The 17,850-nt window shown below is 45.0% G+C and overlaps 1 protein-coding gene across 1 annotated transcript in view; it reads right to left on the bottom strand.

Moving 5' to 3' along the window:
- Nucleotides 1-6,149: 6,149 nt before the first annotated feature.
- The window catches only part of LOC124033898 (laminin subunit beta-1-like), a 31,965-nt gene continuing 20,264 nt past the window's right edge, over nt 6,150-17,850 (bottom strand). Inside the window, exons 18-33 of the mRNA XM_046346306.1 lie at nt 17,400-17,543; nt 17,068-17,299; nt 16,712-16,878; nt 16,136-16,360; nt 15,818-16,035; nt 15,614-15,710; nt 11,976-12,345; nt 11,675-11,859; nt 11,317-11,558; nt 10,819-11,022; nt 10,575-10,719; nt 10,170-10,377; nt 9,886-10,027; nt 9,538-9,714; nt 9,240-9,399; nt 6,150-7,623 (exon numbers count right to left, since the gene is read on the bottom strand). Of these exons, the coding sequence (XP_046202262.1) occupies nt 7,484-7,623; nt 9,240-9,399; nt 9,538-9,714; nt 9,886-10,027; nt 10,170-10,377; nt 10,575-10,719; nt 10,819-11,022; nt 11,317-11,558; nt 11,675-11,859; nt 11,976-12,345; nt 15,614-15,710; nt 15,818-16,035; nt 16,136-16,360; nt 16,712-16,878; nt 17,068-17,299; nt 17,400-17,543 (3,056 nt within the window). The 3' untranslated portion in view covers nt 6,150-7,483. The remainder of the gene's footprint in view (nt 7,624-9,239; nt 9,400-9,537; nt 9,715-9,885; nt 10,028-10,169; nt 10,378-10,574; nt 10,720-10,818; nt 11,023-11,316; nt 11,559-11,674; nt 11,860-11,975; nt 12,346-15,613; nt 15,711-15,817; nt 16,036-16,135; nt 16,361-16,711; nt 16,879-17,067; nt 17,300-17,399; nt 17,544-17,850) is intronic.

Here is a 17,850-nt window from a genome sequence, read left to right on the forward strand (position 1 = left end):
ACATACAGTATAATTCAATGGCTATAGTTCATTCTTACATTTTCTATTGAGCTGCTTTTGAAAGCAAAAGTCAAATTGAAAACATTATTGGTGTAACAGTATGGCTTCCATCCCTCTCCTCTCCCCTACCTGGGCTCGAACCAGGGACCCTACTTCAAGGTCTCAGAGCGAGTGACGTCACCGCTAACTAGCTAGCCATTTCAGATCGTTTACACTCACCACCGTTTTGACCTCCTCCTTTTCCGAAACAACCAGTCACGGCACCAATGTAACAGTATAGCGTCCGTCCCTCTCCTCCCCCCTACCTGGGCTCGAACCAGGGACCCTCTGCAGGTGTGAGTGCATCTGCACGCACAGTAAGGCGAAGACTTTTGGAGGGTGGCCTGGTGTCCAGAAAGGCAGCAAAGAAACCACTTCACTCCAGGAAAAACATCAGGGACAGACTGATATTCTACAAAAGGTACAGGGATTTGACTGCTGAGGACTGGGGTAAAGTCATTTTCTCTGATTAAACCCCTTTCTGATTGTTTGGGGCATCCGGATAAAAGCTTGTCCGAAGAAGACAAGGTGAGTGCTACAATCAGTCCTGTGTCATGCCAACAGTAAAGCATCCTGAGACCATTCATGTGTGGGGTTGCTTCTCAGCCAAGGGAGTGGGCTCACTCACAATTTTGCCTAAGAACACATCCATGAATAAAAAATGGTACCAACACATCCCCCGAGAGAAACTGCTCCCAACCATCCAGGAACAGTTTGGTGACAAACAATGCCTTTTCCAGGATGATGGAGAACCTTGCCATAAGGCAGAATAACTAAGTGGCCCGGGGAACAAAACATATATATTTTGGGTCCATGGCCAGGAAACTCCCTAGATCTTAAACCCATGGAGAACTTGTGGTCAATCCTCAAGAGGCGAGTGGACAAACAAAAACCCACATATTCTAACAAACTCCATGCATTGATTATGCAAGAATGAGCTGCCATCAGTGTGGCCATCAATGTGGCCCAGAAGTGAATTGACAGCATGCCAGGGCGGATTGCAGAGGTCTTGAAAAAGAAGGGTCAACAATGCAAATATTGACTCTGTGCATCAACTTCATGTAATTGTCAATAAAAGCCCTTGACAAATGCTTGTAATTATACTTCAGTATTCCATAGTAACATCTGACAAAAATATCTAAAGACACTGATGCAGCAAACTTTGTGAAAATTAATATTTGTGTCATTCTCAAAACCTTTGGCCACGACTGTACACCTGTTCTGAAATGCCCCAGAGTCTGCAACACCACTAAGCAAGGGGCACCACCAAGCAAGCGGCACCATAAAGACCAAGGAGCTCTCAGATCAGGGACAAAGTTGTGGAGAAGTACAGATCAGGGTTTGGTTATAAAAAAAATCTGATATTTTGAAAATCCCACGGAGCACCATTAAATCCATTATGAATAAATGGAAAGAATATGGCACCACAGCAAACCTGCCAAGAGAGGGCCACCCACAAAAACTAACCCTGAAGGACTTGCAAAACTCCACAGCGGAGATCGGAGTATCTGTCCATGGGACCACTTTAAGCCATACACTCCACAGAGCTGGGCTTTACGGAAGAGTGGCCAGAAAAAAAGCCATTGCTTAAAGAAAAATATAAGCAAACACTTTTGGTGTTTGCCAACAGGCATGTGGGAGACTCCCCCTAACATATGGAAGAAGGTATTCTGGTCAGATGAGAATAAAATGGAGCTTTTTGGCCATCAAGGAAAATGCTATGTCTGGTGCAAACCCAAACACCTCTCATTACCCCGTGAACCTCATCCAGCATGGTGGTGGCAGCATCATGCTGTGGGGATGCTTTTCATCGGCAGGGACTGGGAAACTGTTCAGAATTGATAGAATGATGGATGGTGCTAAATACAGGGAAATTCTTGAGGGAAACCTGTTTCAGTCTTCCAGAAATTTGAGAGTGGGACAGCAGTTCACCTTCCAGCAGGACAATGACCCTAAGCATTCTGCTAAAGCAACACTCGAGTGGTTTAAGGGGAACAAATTAAATGTCTTGGAATGGCCTAGTCAAAGCCCAAACCTCAATCCAATTGAGAATCTGTGGTATGACTTACAGATGGCTGTATACCATCGGAATCCATCCAACTTGAAGGAGCTGGAGCAGTTTTGTCTTGATAGGAAAAATGCCAAGGTGGTGAATACTTTCGCAAGCCACTGTATATTAGCTCCATTTAGAGGTGAATGCTTTATAATGTATTGCAGCCAATCTATATAACGTGTATCCAAAGGTGGATGTAAGAGAACAGGTTGCTCCGGTTTTAAAGTCTGGCCACAATGAGCTACTGGAGATATTTTTCCTGTGTGCATGTTGTTCCAGGGACAACAAAATAATGAGGTCCCTGGGCATGATGCTAAGAGCCTGGAACAACATATATTTAGGATGTTCCTGGGACAATATTTAGGCATATTCCATCCTCTCTGATTTTGCTTGATGTTCTTGAATTAAATTCCTGGCCTGGGAGCCTCTAGCAGCACTTGTAACGCTGGGTTACTTTGTCGCTACATACTGCCAACTAATGGTAGCTAATAATGAGACAGAATCCTCCTCAGACCTTCCAGAGTCCACTATGGAGGACATGTTAGAAAATCTTGTTCAGACAGGGATCTCAATTCAGCAACTTTGGATGAAACCATGTTCTCATAATATTGACATGAGGCCTGTGGCTCATTAAACTTTCCATCGTGGATGAGCCGTGTGAACTTTAGATTTGACTTGTAGGTTTGTGCTCTTTTTAGTTTCACAGGTAACAATGACATCACACAAAAGCCATTGGTGACTTTAACATTGACATGGAAACGTCCACAGACCCACTCCAAAAGGCTTTCGGAGCTATCATCGACTCAATGGGTTTTGTCCAACATGTCTCCGGACCTACTCACTGCCACAGTCATACTCTGAACCTAGTTTTGTCACGTGGAGTAAATGTTGTGGATCTAAATGTTTTTCATCAAAATCCTGGACCATCGGACCACCGTTTTATTACGTTTGCAATCCCAACAAATAATCTACTCAGACCCCAAACAAGAATCATCAAAAGCCATGCTAAAAATTCTCGGACGACCCAAAGATTCCTAGATGCCCTTCCAGACTCCCTCCACCTAACCAAGGACGTCAAAGTACAAAAATGAGTTAACCAACTAACTGAGGATCTCAATTTAACCTTGCTTAATACCTTAGATGCAGTAACACCCCTAAAAACAAAAACAAATTGTCATAAGAAACTAGCTCCCTGGTATACAGAAAATACCCGAGCTCTGAAGCAAGCTTATTTGACGAAAAGATAATGATCATTAGAAAGCAAATTATGGACTCCTCTTTAAACCTGTGTATTCCTCCATAGCTCAGTTGTCCTGAGTCTGCACAACACTGCCAGGACCTAGGATCAAGGGAGACACTCAAGTTTTTTAATACTATACTACAATGATTAAAATAATCATGGCCTCTAAACGTTCAAGCTACATACTGGACCCTATTCCAACTAAACTACTGAAAGAGCTGCTTCCTATGCTTGGCACTCCTATGTTGAACATAATAAACAACTGTCTATCCACCGGATGTGTACCAAACTCACTAAAAGTGGCAGTAATAAAGCCTCTCCTGAAAAAGCCAAACCTTGACCCAGAAAATATAAAAACTATCGACCAATATCGAATCTCCCATTCCTCTCAAATTCTTTTGAAAGAGCCATTGCGCAGCAACTCACTGCCTTCCTGAAGACAATGTATAAAACGCGTCAGTCTGGTTTTAGACCCCATCATAGCACTGAGACTGCTCTTGTGAAGGTGGTAAAATTACCTTTTAATGACGTCAGACCAGAGGCTCTGCATCTGTCCTCGTGCTCCTAGACCTTAGTGCTGCTTTTGATACCATCGATCACCACATTCTTTTGGAGAGATTGGAAACCCAAATTGGTCTACACGGAAAAGTTCTAGCCTGGTTTAGATCCTATCTGTCAGAAAGATATCAGTTTGTCTCTGTAGATGGTTTGTCCTCTGACAAATCAACTGTACATTTCGGTGTTCCTCAAGGCTCCGTTTTAGGACCACTATTGTTTTCACTATATATTTTACCTCTTGGTCATTTGGAAACATAATGTTAACTTTCACTGCTATGCGGATGACACACAGCTGTACATTTCGATGAAACATGGTGAAGCCCAAAAATTGCTCTCCCTGGAAGCCTGTGTTTCATACAAAAGGAAGTGGATGGCTGCAAATGTTCTCGGACAAAACAAAGATGTTTGTTCTAGGTCCCAAGAAACAAAGAGATCTTCTGTTGAATCTGACAATTAATCTTAATGTTTGTACAGTCGTCTCAAATAAAACTGTGAAGGACCTCGGCATTAATCTGGACCCTGATCTCTCTTTTGACGAACATATCAAGACTGTTTCAAGGACAGCTTTTTTCCATCTACATAACATTGCAAAAACCAGAATCTTTCTGTCCAAAAATGACATAGACAAATGTATCCATGCTTTTGTCACTTTTAGGTTAGACTACTGCAATGCCTTACTTTCCGGCTTCCCGGATAAAGCACTAAATAAACTGCAGTTAGTGCTAAACACAGCTGCTAGAATCTTGACTAGAACCAACATTTTTTATCATATTTCTCCAGTGCTAGCCTCTACACTGACTTCCTGTTAAGGCTAGGGCTGATTTCTAGGTTTTACTGCTAACCTACAAAGCATTACATGGGCTTGCTCCTACTTATCTTTCCGATTTGGTCCTGCCGTACATACCTACACGTATGCTACAGTCACAAGACGCAGGCTTTCTTTCTGTCCCTAGAATTTCTAAGCAAACAGCTGGAGGCAGGACTTTCTCCTATAGAGCGCCATTTTTATGGAATGGTCTGCCTATCCATGTGAGAGACGCAGACTCGGTCTTGACCTTTAAGTCTTTATTGAAGACTCATCTCTTCAGGAGGTCCTATGATTGGGTGTAGTCTGGCCCAGGAGTGTGAAAGTGAACAAAAGGCCACTGGAGCAACGAACCGCCCTTGCTGTCTCTGCCTGGCCGGTTCCCCTCTCTCCACTGGGATTCTCTGCCTCAAACCCTATTACAGGGGCTGTCACTAGCTTACTGGTGCTCTTCCAGGAGGGTTGCGCCACTTGAGTGGGTTGAGTCACTGACATGATCTTCCTGTCCAGGTTGGCGTCCCCCCTGTGGGTTCGTGCCGTGGGGGAGATCTTCGTGGGCTATACTCGGCATTGTCTCAGGATAGTAAGTTGGTGGTTGAAGATATCCGTCAAGTGGTGTGGGTGCTGTGCTTTGGCAAAGTGGGTGTCCTGGGGTATCATCGAACGGGGCCAGTGTCTCCTGACCCCTCCTGTCTCAACCTCCAGTATTTATGCTGCAACAGTTTATGTGTCGGAGGGCTATGGTCAGTCTGGTTTATCTGGAGTATTTCTCCTGTCTTATCCGGTGTCTCTCTAATTCTCTCTTTCTCCCTCCCATCTCCTAGGACCACCTGGCCTGATGACTCCTTGCTGTCCTCAGTCCACCTGGTCGTGCTGCTGCTCCAGTTTCAACTGTTCTGTCTGTGGCTATGGAACCCTGACCTGTTCACCGGACATGCTACCTTGTCCCAGACCTGCTGTTTTCAACTCTCTAGAGACAGCAGGAGCGGTAGAGATACTGAAAAGCCAACTGAAATTTACTCTTGAGGTGCTGACCTGTTGCTCCCTCGACAACTACTGTGATTATTATTATTTGACATTTGAACATCTTGGCCATGTTCTGTTATAACTTCAACCCGGCACAGCCATAAGTGGACTGGCCACCCCTCATATCCTGGTTCCACTCTAGGTTTCTTCCTAGGTTCTGGTCTTTCTAGGGAGTTTTTCCTAGCCACCGTGCTTCTACACCTGCATTGCTTGCTGTTTGGGGTTTTCGGCCGGGTTTCTGTACAGCACTTTGTGACATCAGCTGATGTAAGAAGGGCTTTATAAATACATTTGATTGATTGATACAACCAAACCAGGTTATCCTGTCTGCCAGTGTCCATAATATAGGCCTGTGTGTGATTGAATAATCCATTTATGATTAAAGTCAAATGAAAGTTACCACCCTGCTATCAGTTACCACCCTACAATTCAAACATATCAGACCTGATTTATTCCAGGAAAGAAGGGATGATTGCATTTCATTGAAATTTGTGGCATATTGGGAGAATTTATGAAGAGTCCTGTCACAATTCCCCTATGCTAACACTAATAATTGTAATACATTGGTTTTAAAGCGCCTGTTAAATATAAAATAACAAGGACACTATACAACAAAATATAAGAGAATAAATCAAGGATAAAAACAAAATTGTGAGTAGCTTAATGTCTCTTGTGTTTCAGATCTAGCCAAGGCATTGGATCTAATGCTTAGTGTACACAGAAGGTCTGCTCTGTATGTGGCTGGTTCCCAGGAGTACTCTGAGGCCCCACAAACACATCCCCATTTTACCATAACAGGTACACTATAGTGTTAAGGTGAGAGGCTAAGGCTCAAAATAGTAAATATGTTTAAAAACAATAACTCTCAGAACTTGTCAAGATGTAACACATATTTGATGGGATTTCAAATGCAATGTTTTTTTCCCTCCAAATTGAAAATACATTTGTTGATCAAGTTTTTGGTCAAGGTAACTTTGAAAGTAACCAGTTGGTTCATACAATGTTGCATACAAATATACAAAATAATCCAGTCTCAGGTAAAAACAAAAAAAAGTTAAGTCAAACCTTTACATTCATGCTTTCAGCCCTCAAGACAAGCCCTCAAGCTCAAGAAAAATAATTGAATTACATTCTGGTTTAAATGGAGAGGGAATTTCTTTGAAACCATTTCAAAACAATGCACATTTTCCTTTTTATTTTAAAATGTTTTGAGGATGGTCTTTTTTGTATTCCAAATATCTGTATGCACAAATTCGCCTCAAAGCTCTCATTCTCAAAAATTCAAACCATAACATTCGCACACATACTGTGTGCTAGAAGTCCTGCCAAACAAGGTAGTTGTAAAGTATGGCTGGTTCATGTCACTTTGTATATGTAGGCGATGATGTCTAGCTGGTACTGTGTATCTTAAATGCTGGCTGTAGCTTGGATGGTAAACTCTTTGGCAGGATTCTGATTTTCACTTATTCGCTCTCCTTGTTTCCTACAAATAGAAACAGATTACTTCTTTTTTATCCCCTGCTTTTCCCACACGAATACCACTTGTTGGACTTAGAAACAGTATAAAAGTAAACAGTAATCTTTGATTTCAAATGATAATACCAGGGAGTGTGAGTGGGTGGTACGTTTAATGTGTCCAGTCTCTAGAGGCTCTGTGCCAGTAATATTAAATATCTTCTGGTTTCAAATGGCCTCTATTCCTTGGTTGGCGTTCATTTTGCTATGTGAACCAGTTTTCACAACCCCGGATTGGGGGTTGTGTTTAAAACAGACAGGTGCTGTACACAGTGACTTTGTGACTGATCTCCTGCAGCAGCTCTTTCACAGCCTTCTCCAGATCCACCAACTGGTTGGCCTTGTCTTCCAGAGTCTTCTGGTTGTCCTCGTAGGACTTCTCTAAATCTGGATGGGAACCAAAAAGGAGAGATCCTACCGTCAAACTACTTGCTCATAATCACAGGATATGTAGTATCCCTCCACACACCGGCTTTATAATCAGAACATGTAGAATGTCATGCAGTGAATACACACACTTGAGAAGAGAAAGTTAGAGGGCCTGCGTCATTTCATGTTCAACTCTTGATTGGGAAAAGTGAATCAACATGAAGATGGAGATCTCATAGGTATTACAAACGGATCATGTTTATATATCCACTAAGCAGACACCATTGAAAAGTAGAGTCTGTGTAGGGTAATGTTTGTGGTAATGCCTGCCTCAATGCGTTGTAAGGACATATCATGGTTGGACCCTAAGGGTGTGTGTTTTAGGTAGTGAGTTGTGATTGTACACTGAACAAAAATCTAAACGCAACATGCAACAATTTCAAAGGTTTTACTGAGTTACAGTTCATATAAGCAAATCAGTCAATTGAAATAAATTCATTAGGCCCTAATCTATGGATTTCACATGACTGGGAATACAGATATGCATCTGTTGGTCACAGATACCTTTAAAAAAAGGTGGGGGCGTGGATCAGAAAACCAGTCCGTATCTGGTGTGACCACCCTTTTCCCCATGCAGCGCAACACATCTCCTTCACATACAGTTGATCAGGCTGTTGATTGTGGCCTGTAGAATGTTGTCCCACTCCTCTTCAATGGCTGTGCGAAGTTGCTGGATATTGGTGGGAACTGGAACAAGCTGTCCTACACGTCAATCCAGAGCATCCCAAACATGCTCAATGGGTGACATGTCTGGTGAGTATGCAAGCCATGGAAGTACTGGGATATTTTCAGCTTCCAGGAATTGTGTACAGATCCTTGTGACATGGGGCCCTGCATTATCATGCTAAAACTTGAGGTGATGGCAGCGTATGAATGGCACAACAACGGGCCTCAGGATCTCGGCACGGTATCTCTGTGCATTCAAATTGTCATCGATAAAATGCAATTGTGTTTGTTGTCTGTAAATATCTAAATAAATGGTCTATTGATTCTCTATCCTCACAACAAAATCTGCAGAGCTTTGATGATTTGGTCTGCGGTTGTGAGGCCGGTTGGACATACTGCTAAATGATCTAAAACGACGTTGGAGGTGGCTAATGGTAGAGAAATTAACATTAAATTCTCTGGCAACAGCTCTGGTGGACATTCCTGCACATTTTAGAGTGGTATTTTATTGTCCCCAGCACAAGGTGCACCTGTGTAATGAGCATGCTGTTTAATCAGCTTCTTGATATGCCACACCTGTCAGGTGGATAGGTTATATTGGCAACTGAGAAATGCTCACTAACATGGATGTAAACACATTTGTGCCCAACCTTTGAGAGAAATACGCTTTTTGTGCATATGGAACATTGCTGGGATCTTTTATTTCAGCTCATGAAACATGGGATCAATACTTTACATGTTGCGTTTATATTTTTGTTCAGTGTATTTTCATGCAAGGCGCTCCCCAAGCTGTTGTGGAAGATTTATGTGGTGCATGTCTATGTGTGTGTGTGTGAGAGTGTCAGTGTGTGTGGATAGAGACCTGTGTGCATATAGCCAGTGCAGGTATGTCTGTGTGTGTACTGTACCTTTCAGTAGCTGTAATTTGTCACTGGCCTGTAGCAGAAGGTCTGTGGCTTCCTGCTGTAGAAGCTCCGCCCTCTTCTTGGCGTCGGCCACACCCCCGGCCTCCTGTTTGATCAGGTCCTGCACGGTGTGGTACTTATCCTTCAGCTCCGACTCCAGGTCCTGCACGCACGCACACACACACACACACACAACACGAACAGTCATATGCAAGGTCAGCAATTTATTGTGAGAATGACAAGGATGAAAAATAAACCAGAAACTCTCACATCCCAATTTAACACAAAGTAGCTCACAAACCTTTTTGACCTGCTCAGCCACTTTGTTGATGCTCTCTGCATCTCTCTCGGTTTGTTCAGAGCTAAGCGAGGTGTTCTGTGCCTTCTCTCTGAGCAGTGTGATGTCTTTCTCTAACCACAGCAGCCTCTGGGTGGCGTTGTTCAGCTTGAATTCTGAGTCTGCTGTCTCCGACTCCACCTTTTCAGATATAAAGACAAGCACCGGGTGTCTTAATGGTATACTTGTACATTTTAATGGGTCAAATACCTTAGCTGTGCTTGATTTAGTTTTCCCGGTACATGGAACCAATGGATTAGTCCCAAAAGTTTAAACTTGTTGTGTGTGATAAAATGGAGGATGTTGACTCACTGAGGACAGGAGGTCATTTGTGCCTTTAATGTCAGTGGTAGCCTGTTTGATGGCCTCGGCTGCTGCTTTCTGGGCACGCTCAGCCTCTTCCAGAGCCTGCTTCACCATCTCTGCTGTTTCCCTCACATCTGTGGCCTCTTTACTGTGGGACACACACAGAGGGAGAAAATAATAAGCCCACCAAGCACCAGAGTGTGTGTGGAGTGCCTGGCATTGCGCACATGCCTCATCATCTGTGCTCCATTCAAGGATAATCTTGACAAGTGTGTGTTAGTGTGTGTCACCTAGCTCTGCCTGCCTGCTTCAATAGGTTCTCGGCTCTCTGCACATCGTCAGCACTCTGGTTGAGGATAGTCTCCACTTGGGCCAGATCTCGCACCCTCTCCCTGATCTCGTCTGTCAGATTCTGGAGCTGGGCTGGCGTGCTGGGCATCTGCATGGCCAGCACCTCGTTGGCCACTGCCTCGATGCTCTCCATGTCTGCTGCATCCTCTAGGGGGTGCCACAGGAGAGACAAGGGTTGTACTAAGCTTGTGAAAGGGACAGTTGTACTAAGTTTATGAGTTACAATCTTCTAGAATCAATGGGTGAAATTATTTATTTAATTGAAATTACAATTGAACAGCTAGATTGTACCTTTAAGCCACAGGTTAGTAAACATAAGTAGTTGATTGGAGGAGTAGACATACGTGTGAGGAAGTCTCTGATCTGTCGGATGAGGCTGCGCAGCTCCTCATTGCTCTGGTCCACGCGCTGCTTCGTCTCGTTTGTCTTCAGCAGCACGTCCTGGGCACTCAGCTTGGCCTCGTCTGCCTTCACCTTGGCCTCTGACACCTGGACACATGATCACAAACAAACAGGTTAGGAACCAAAGTGGGTGTATGTCTTGTCTAAAGAGAGTTGGTTCATTTGAATTCAAAGACAGGATCTCACCATCTTGGAGAGCTTGTCCACCTCCTCCATGGCCATGAGGATTTCCTGGTCAAAGTCCTTGGCCTTATGCCAGGCATTGTTGGCCAGGGTGACCAGACCGTTACACCCCTCACCCCCACACCTCCTGTTCCCCTCAGAGTCCACACAACTCAGACCCCCGCACGGAGAGTCTGCACACGCCTCACCAGCTGGGCTGCCGCACGTCTGCACGTCAGAGAGAGGCCCGGTAGAGTGAAAAGAGTTGACAAGTTCAAATGTGATCTAAGCATATGCATCTTGACAAGTTCAAATGGGATCTAAGCATATGCTTCTCCTTCAATCAAACCTATCATTCTTCCTGACCTACACATAAGCTTTGATTTAACAGCTCAAGAAAATGTCTTGTTTTCGATGATTTTTATCTTGCAAACTGGGATTTGATTGAGTCTGATCTCTGTCAAACTCCGATCAACATCAGCAAGCCAGTTTCAGGCCAGTTATGGCCTTGGATGGCCTTACCTTCTCGCTGAGTTCTGATAGATCCAATGTCTCCAGCTGATCCGCCAGGTCATCCAGTCTCTTGGAGTGTTCTTCCTGCCTCCTATGGAACTCGTCCCTGGTGTCGTTCATCTTGTCCTCCGTAGCTTGTCGTAGAACGAAAGAGCTCTCCACCGGGTTGCCTGGGTCGGTGGTGGAGGCGTTGGCCTGGGCCCCAGCAGCCAGAGACTGCTGGTAGTACTTTGTGACACTGTCTGTCGCTCCTGTCATTACAAAAACAATGTTCAATTTCACAGAGTTGACAAATGGAAGTATAATGAACATGAAATTGTATATCACAATCATCAACAAGTCAAACAGCCTTGTCCCAGTCCCTTACCCCGAACATCAGAGTTCTTGATGAGCTCCACCTGGTCCAGCAGCTCCTTGACAGTGCGATCCAGTTTCTGGGCGTCCTCTTTGAGAGAGTCCAGTTTGGTGTTGGTGCTGTTGTCATCAGATGATACTTGGGCCAACGCCTCCTCAGTGAGGTTCAGCTTGTTGCTCATCTCTTCCATTAGATCTCTAAAGAACAGAAATGGATCATACAGAAATAATTAGTATATTATTGCTTTTGATGTGTCTACTACTGTTTTTGCTATTGATAAATATTGTCAATGACCCATTTTGACCCCACTTACGTGGCTTGCTCCAGTAGCTGCTGTATCTCTGACAGTGGCTGTGTTGCCAGGTTCTGGGCCAGGATAGTTCTTATGGACCTGGCGCTCTGCTCCATGTTATCTATGGCGTGTTTGTATGGTCCGGTGATGCCGCTGGCCTTGATGGTGTTCACCTTGTTGACCAGCCTGTGGGTCTGGTTGGTCAGCTGACCTACGATCACATCCCAGTCGGCGAAGCACTGGTGGCAGCGTTCGCAGTAGGGGAAGGTGCCAGAGGAGCCCCGGGCACAGAGATTACAGCGGGGACCAGACACGCCCTCCAAGCACACACAGTGACCGTTGGCCTTGTTGCACTGCTGCTCGGCAATGCCTTGTGGGTCACAGTCGCATGCTGCAAGGCAATAGGAAACATAGGTTTTACTACTAGTATAGCCTTTTTTTCATTCAACTCTAAACTATTTCAGCATGACTCAAAAAACCACACTTTTTCTACAACTCATTTTGTTCCATCCTGATCCTGACTGGTCAGTCACCCTCCAGGGATCCTAAATGGGAGGGAGACATTTCAAACAGGTAGATGATGTCCCATAACAATGGACAAGAGCCTATAAAGCAGTCTTACAAAGCCAGGGAAGTGCTTTTAAGTAGCCCGCCTCTCTCTCGCTAGACATCTTGACCTCAAAGGACATGTCTGTCTCGTCAGGTCAACTTACAAACTCATTCCGTTTATTGGCATCCTCCTAAAGTCATTTCAAAGTGCTCCACTGTGGAGAGGGGAAAGGAGCTCCTGTTGCTTTATGGGTCGTAACCTTTATAGGTTTGTAATCACATGTTAATGTGTCAAACACAGTTGGCACCTTGTTGTAAGCACCTCTGAAATGTGGACTAGCAAGCCTAACCTTTGGTTCTAATAATAGTTTTGACTTAATTTTCATTATAATTCAAGTTCTTTAATGCTAGCCATATTGCATTTTAAATCAACTGATAAGCCCACATGTATTTCTGGGTGAGTGTCCATTGGGAGAGTTAAGAGTGGACAGCTGATGTGTTGACTGGTGGATAAAAATGTTTTCGGTGGAGTTTCAACTAGTAAAGATGATGTCAGCTGAAATTCTGGTGAGCCAAAGATCAGTGAACCACAGCCATCCACATTAACCCAGCGACCTTAGGGGGGCTGGTTGAGTGAATAGGATGGCATGGAGAGAAGGGGAGTGGAGGAGGAGGAATGGAGAAAGAGGAGGATGTTTGCCCACTTCAAAGCCTCGTTACGGGAAGTGTGTAGAGTGTGTGGAGAAAAAAAGGGGCCACCATGGGCCCCTACAGACTCTGCAAACAACCCCCCAGGAACCACCGATGACAACCATATATCTAACTGTGGTACCTCCTGTGTTTACTCTTACACACAAACTTGAAGAATCTATGGTGAGGTGTACATACTTTCTTGGACACACCACACACTTGTAGAACCACAAACCTTTACAAATATGTAGATGTACACACACACTGAAAAAGTACTTTTAGTCACCTCAGGGTGCTAAAGCAACAAAAGAGGAGGGGAAATGGGGGCTTAGATGTGTGGCGTAATCCTCCTATAGTTTTGTAAGGCATGAGGGTGAGGGGCCTGGGCTCAGTGGAAATATGTAATGAATGTGACCTGTCCTATTGTCCCCCGTCTCTCTTCCTCTGTGCGTTAACTGGCTGTGTGGGGAGTCAGTCACCAGTCTCCATTATCAGCAGACAGGGGGGACAAAAGGAAAGGTCACATTCATGACCCCACACGCCACACTACAGCACCACCCCTGAAGGTCCCCATTCACACAGCCCCATCCCCCACTGCAGATTAAAGCACAGCCTCTGTTTACACAGGGTGATGGCTTTGACACACAAAATGGCCACATAGGCCAGGTACGGAAGGGAGGTAAATATTGAACCTCACCCCCTACCCGTCAAAATTAACAATGGCCCTCATTGCAGATTGAACACACTACAAGCAATATGTAGAGGGAACTGGAATCCATGGCACAATAAGACATGGCTGATTAACGCAGGCTTTCTGCTGTTTCTAACAAAATTACACACATTTTTAATAAAGGCCTTTTATAGAAGATAGCTGGACCTCTTTTCTTTCTTTTCTACACAGCATCTGTTGTATGTTACAGATCAGATAAGATGATTGCGAGCAGGAAGGGTAGGGAAATTCCAGCTGTTTTTGTGACATGGATCCCAACATGGCTTCTATTCCTCTGTGTTGGGGGATGATGAGGGCACATCAGTAAACTACAGCTTTAATGGTCTACAGCTGGAGCAGTCTTTCACCATGGGCCAACACAGACACACACATGCACACACACACACCCCCAAAGGCTTTGATGAACAAGAAACAGTAGACATGGCTCCCATAGACAGAAAACTGTCTTCAAATAGTAAACTGATGTGATTAAAAGGGTCAAATCACTGCAAAAGCCACGAAAAATGGCTGGAGGTGCACAAGAAAGTCAACTGTGATATCAATTCATGTGACCACAAATTGAGCAGTTGACCATTCCCTCCCTTCATTGAATTTTTCAAAGTGTACAACATTACTATGTTTCCAGAGAAACTAACATACCACAAACTAACAGGGATCTGTACCATTTGAAGCTAGTTTTAGTGTAATGTTTGGCTGTTGGACTGATCCAGATTAGAGGTATGTCAACATTAGTTGCGGTAAATGAGGTAATCCGATATCAGGGAACCAGAGCAGACTTCTCCAAACAAACAGTCAGGACTGTCAACACAGATCCTTCTCCGCAGAGCGAAGAAACACAAACCTTTCCGGCATGCAACACTCCCTGCTAGTAGCAGCAAACCACAAGCCTGAGAAAACTGCACTGTGACGGGACAGCAAGGACTTTTATGACGCATTTGACATGGTGCAGCCTGCCTGGAAGGAGTTCGATGTTTAAACAGCTGTCAAAGTGACCTCTGCATTTTTAGTTTGATCACAATCATTTTCTAATTTCATTGGTAACAATGTATACAGAAGTTTAAAGTAGATTCAACTACCACAGTGGACCATTTGTAGCCACTGCACGTTTCCACTCAAGGGACTAGCCTACATCAGAAGCCAATTCATGTGTCCTTCAGTAGATAATTAAGCAGGCTGCTCTGGTCCAGTGACGCTACCCTGGGACAAAGGGTCCTTTCTGTCAGCAGCAAGCACTGTGTTGGACAGCTGTCCTTCCAAAAGGACACCCCATCAGAACAAAGGTGCATTGTGGGGGACGGCGGGATATTGGGAGGCTCGGACAGATCCCCCGCCTGTTCGTCATAGAAACACAGACGTCGGGTGAGAGAGCACATCTGGCCTTAATATTGGCTCCCACAGTAAGGAGAGGATGCTGTGAGTTTCTCCACCACAGCTGAAACTCCTACACATTCCCATGATAAGAGGCTAGAGGAATGAGGCTGCTTGTAATATCTCAGTGATTAACACTAAAGGCCTGCTTTGTGTGTGTTGCAATTTAAAATAGTTGGGTTTGAGCTTTCTCACACACACACACGCCTGGCACGCAAGTGCGTGCACACACACTCCTTAATGTGTGTCAAGATGGGGATTTAGGCAGTGTAATGCCAGCACGGATAACTACTCTGCTACTGATTGAGATGTGGCAACTCACCATTGCATTTGACTTCAGGGTCTCCCCAGAACAGCTCTCTGCACTCCTGACACATTTTACCCCCAAAGCCAGGTTTACAGGAGCACTGGCCACTCAGCTGTGGACAAAACACATAAATATTAGTAATGTGACATTAGGATAGGATTAAAGAGACAGGATTATTAAGACCCAACAGAAGAAGGGTGTGGCCTTGTGAGAACTCACCTCATTGCAGGACGTTCCAAATGAGTGGTTGGGGTCACAGTCGCAAGATTCGCAGCCCCTCTTGCTGGCCATGTTCCAGGTGTCGGGGGCACACTGGTCACAGTGCTGACCCACCACATTTGGTAGACACTGGCACTGCCCGCTGCCCAGATCACAGTGGCAGTCGCCCACCGCCGGGCACGTGGCTGGGTTGGTACCCAGGTGGTTACACACACACTCTGAGGGAGAGAAGAGACGTCGCTAGCAGGTTAGCAATTGGACAATGACAACCACTCACATTGACACATAAAGAGTTGCAAGTTCACTTTTTTTACTCACTTCTGCAATTTTGTGTGAGGGCATCTCCATAGTAACCCAGCTTGCAGCTGTGGCAGCCTCGACCCTCGGTGTGGTAGAGACATTTGAGACATTCACCCGTCCTGGCATCACAGGACTCCTGGTCCAGCATGTCAATGTTGTTGTTGCACTGGCATGGTTGGCACTGCCCGCCGTTCTCATGGGGATTTCCATAGTAACCTGGGGCACACTCCTCACATCTGGCACCTGTAGGGGAGAGGAAAACATAGAGGAAGAGAGATGAAACGAGAGGTAAAAAGGGGGAGGAGAGAGAGCAACGTGCTTAATTAACCCTTCACCAAAAACAGTGTCATCCCTCACCTCTACAACAACACATCTTTTCAAGCCATATATCAAACTGTAAGTGTACATGGCTGGCAGCTACACATCATGGAAAGTCACCAAGCTTCCACACTGTAACATGAATGCATACAAATCTACTGCTTCCTAGGAAACAGGTCTGAACAGAAGCACTTTGACATGAGTAATCCTGCCATGCGCCGCTAGTTTACAGGGTGCTCTATACATCTTGGAAAGTGGTTGTTATTGGCTGCCTACCTCTGTATCCAGGATTACAGATACAAAACACCTGGTAGTGAGAGTCCAGACCGTGGTAACATCCACCGGCAAACTGCCGCCCGCTACCTGGCCCGTCCGGACACATACAGGGACGACAGTGGTCCCCTGAACCCAGGACAGGGTCGCCGTAGTAACCTTCCAGACACCTGTAGAGAAAAGGCATAAGGTGGTTGGTCATAATCACTCTATCATTCACATGCATGCCTATAATATCTAAGTTGTCTATGTTTTAGGAGACTGATTGAACATCTATTCTAATGCCGACCCATCCAGCACATACACCAATGAGCCTCCTTGACCCCTAACTCCTCAACCAAGACTAACACTTGTCTGACCTCTCACAGTTGTGCCCGGTGGTCTGTTCTCGGCAGTCCAGGCATTCTCCAGAGTAGGGGTCACACTGCTCAGTGTGGCCATTGCAGGTGCAGGGGCGACAGTTGGGGAAGCCCCAGTGTCCCGGCAAACAGTGGTCACACTGACGGCCGTACACCCCGTGGATACAAGCACACTGGCCAGTAGCCTCATGGCAGAATACATGCTCCGATCCCTGGGGATTGCAATCACAGGCTGGGGGGAGAGAGCGGCCAAAGAAAGTGTCAGATTCAGTGCCTGTATTGTGCAATACAAAACACATGCACTCAGTCACTTTTCATTCAGTCAAACTCACATCTGCAGCCACTGGGTCCAAACAGGTAGGTGGCAGGGGAACATTTGTCACAGTTCCTGCCTACTACATTGGGGCGACACTGGCATTGCCCGCCGCTGGCATCACACACCGTGCTGAGAGAGCCCTGCGGGTCACACTGGCATGCTGGGAAAACAAATACAGGAGGAAATATTAAAGAGAGAGTGAGGGGATGGAATTAAAATTGAGTTGAACACATAATCTGGAATGATATGTTCAAATGGGGGCAATAGTTGCTGCTGGATACATGAGTAAAGTATTTCACCCAAGCTGTTTTGAATATGGTATAAGTACTAACTGTACATAGAACTCTGGTTAACCCTTTGTCTCAATACATCTTGCTTCTGACATACTAATAAAGGTTTGTTTTATTAATTAAGGCGACTGGGGTATTTAATCAACAACACTTTTTATATATATTACCCTTACAGGC

This window comes from Oncorhynchus gorbuscha, linkage group LG01 (genome assembly GCF_021184085.1).
Source record: "Oncorhynchus gorbuscha isolate QuinsamMale2020 ecotype Even-year linkage group LG01, OgorEven_v1.0, whole genome shotgun sequence".
NCBI lineage: Eukaryota > Metazoa > Chordata > Actinopteri > Salmoniformes > Salmonidae > Oncorhynchus > Oncorhynchus gorbuscha.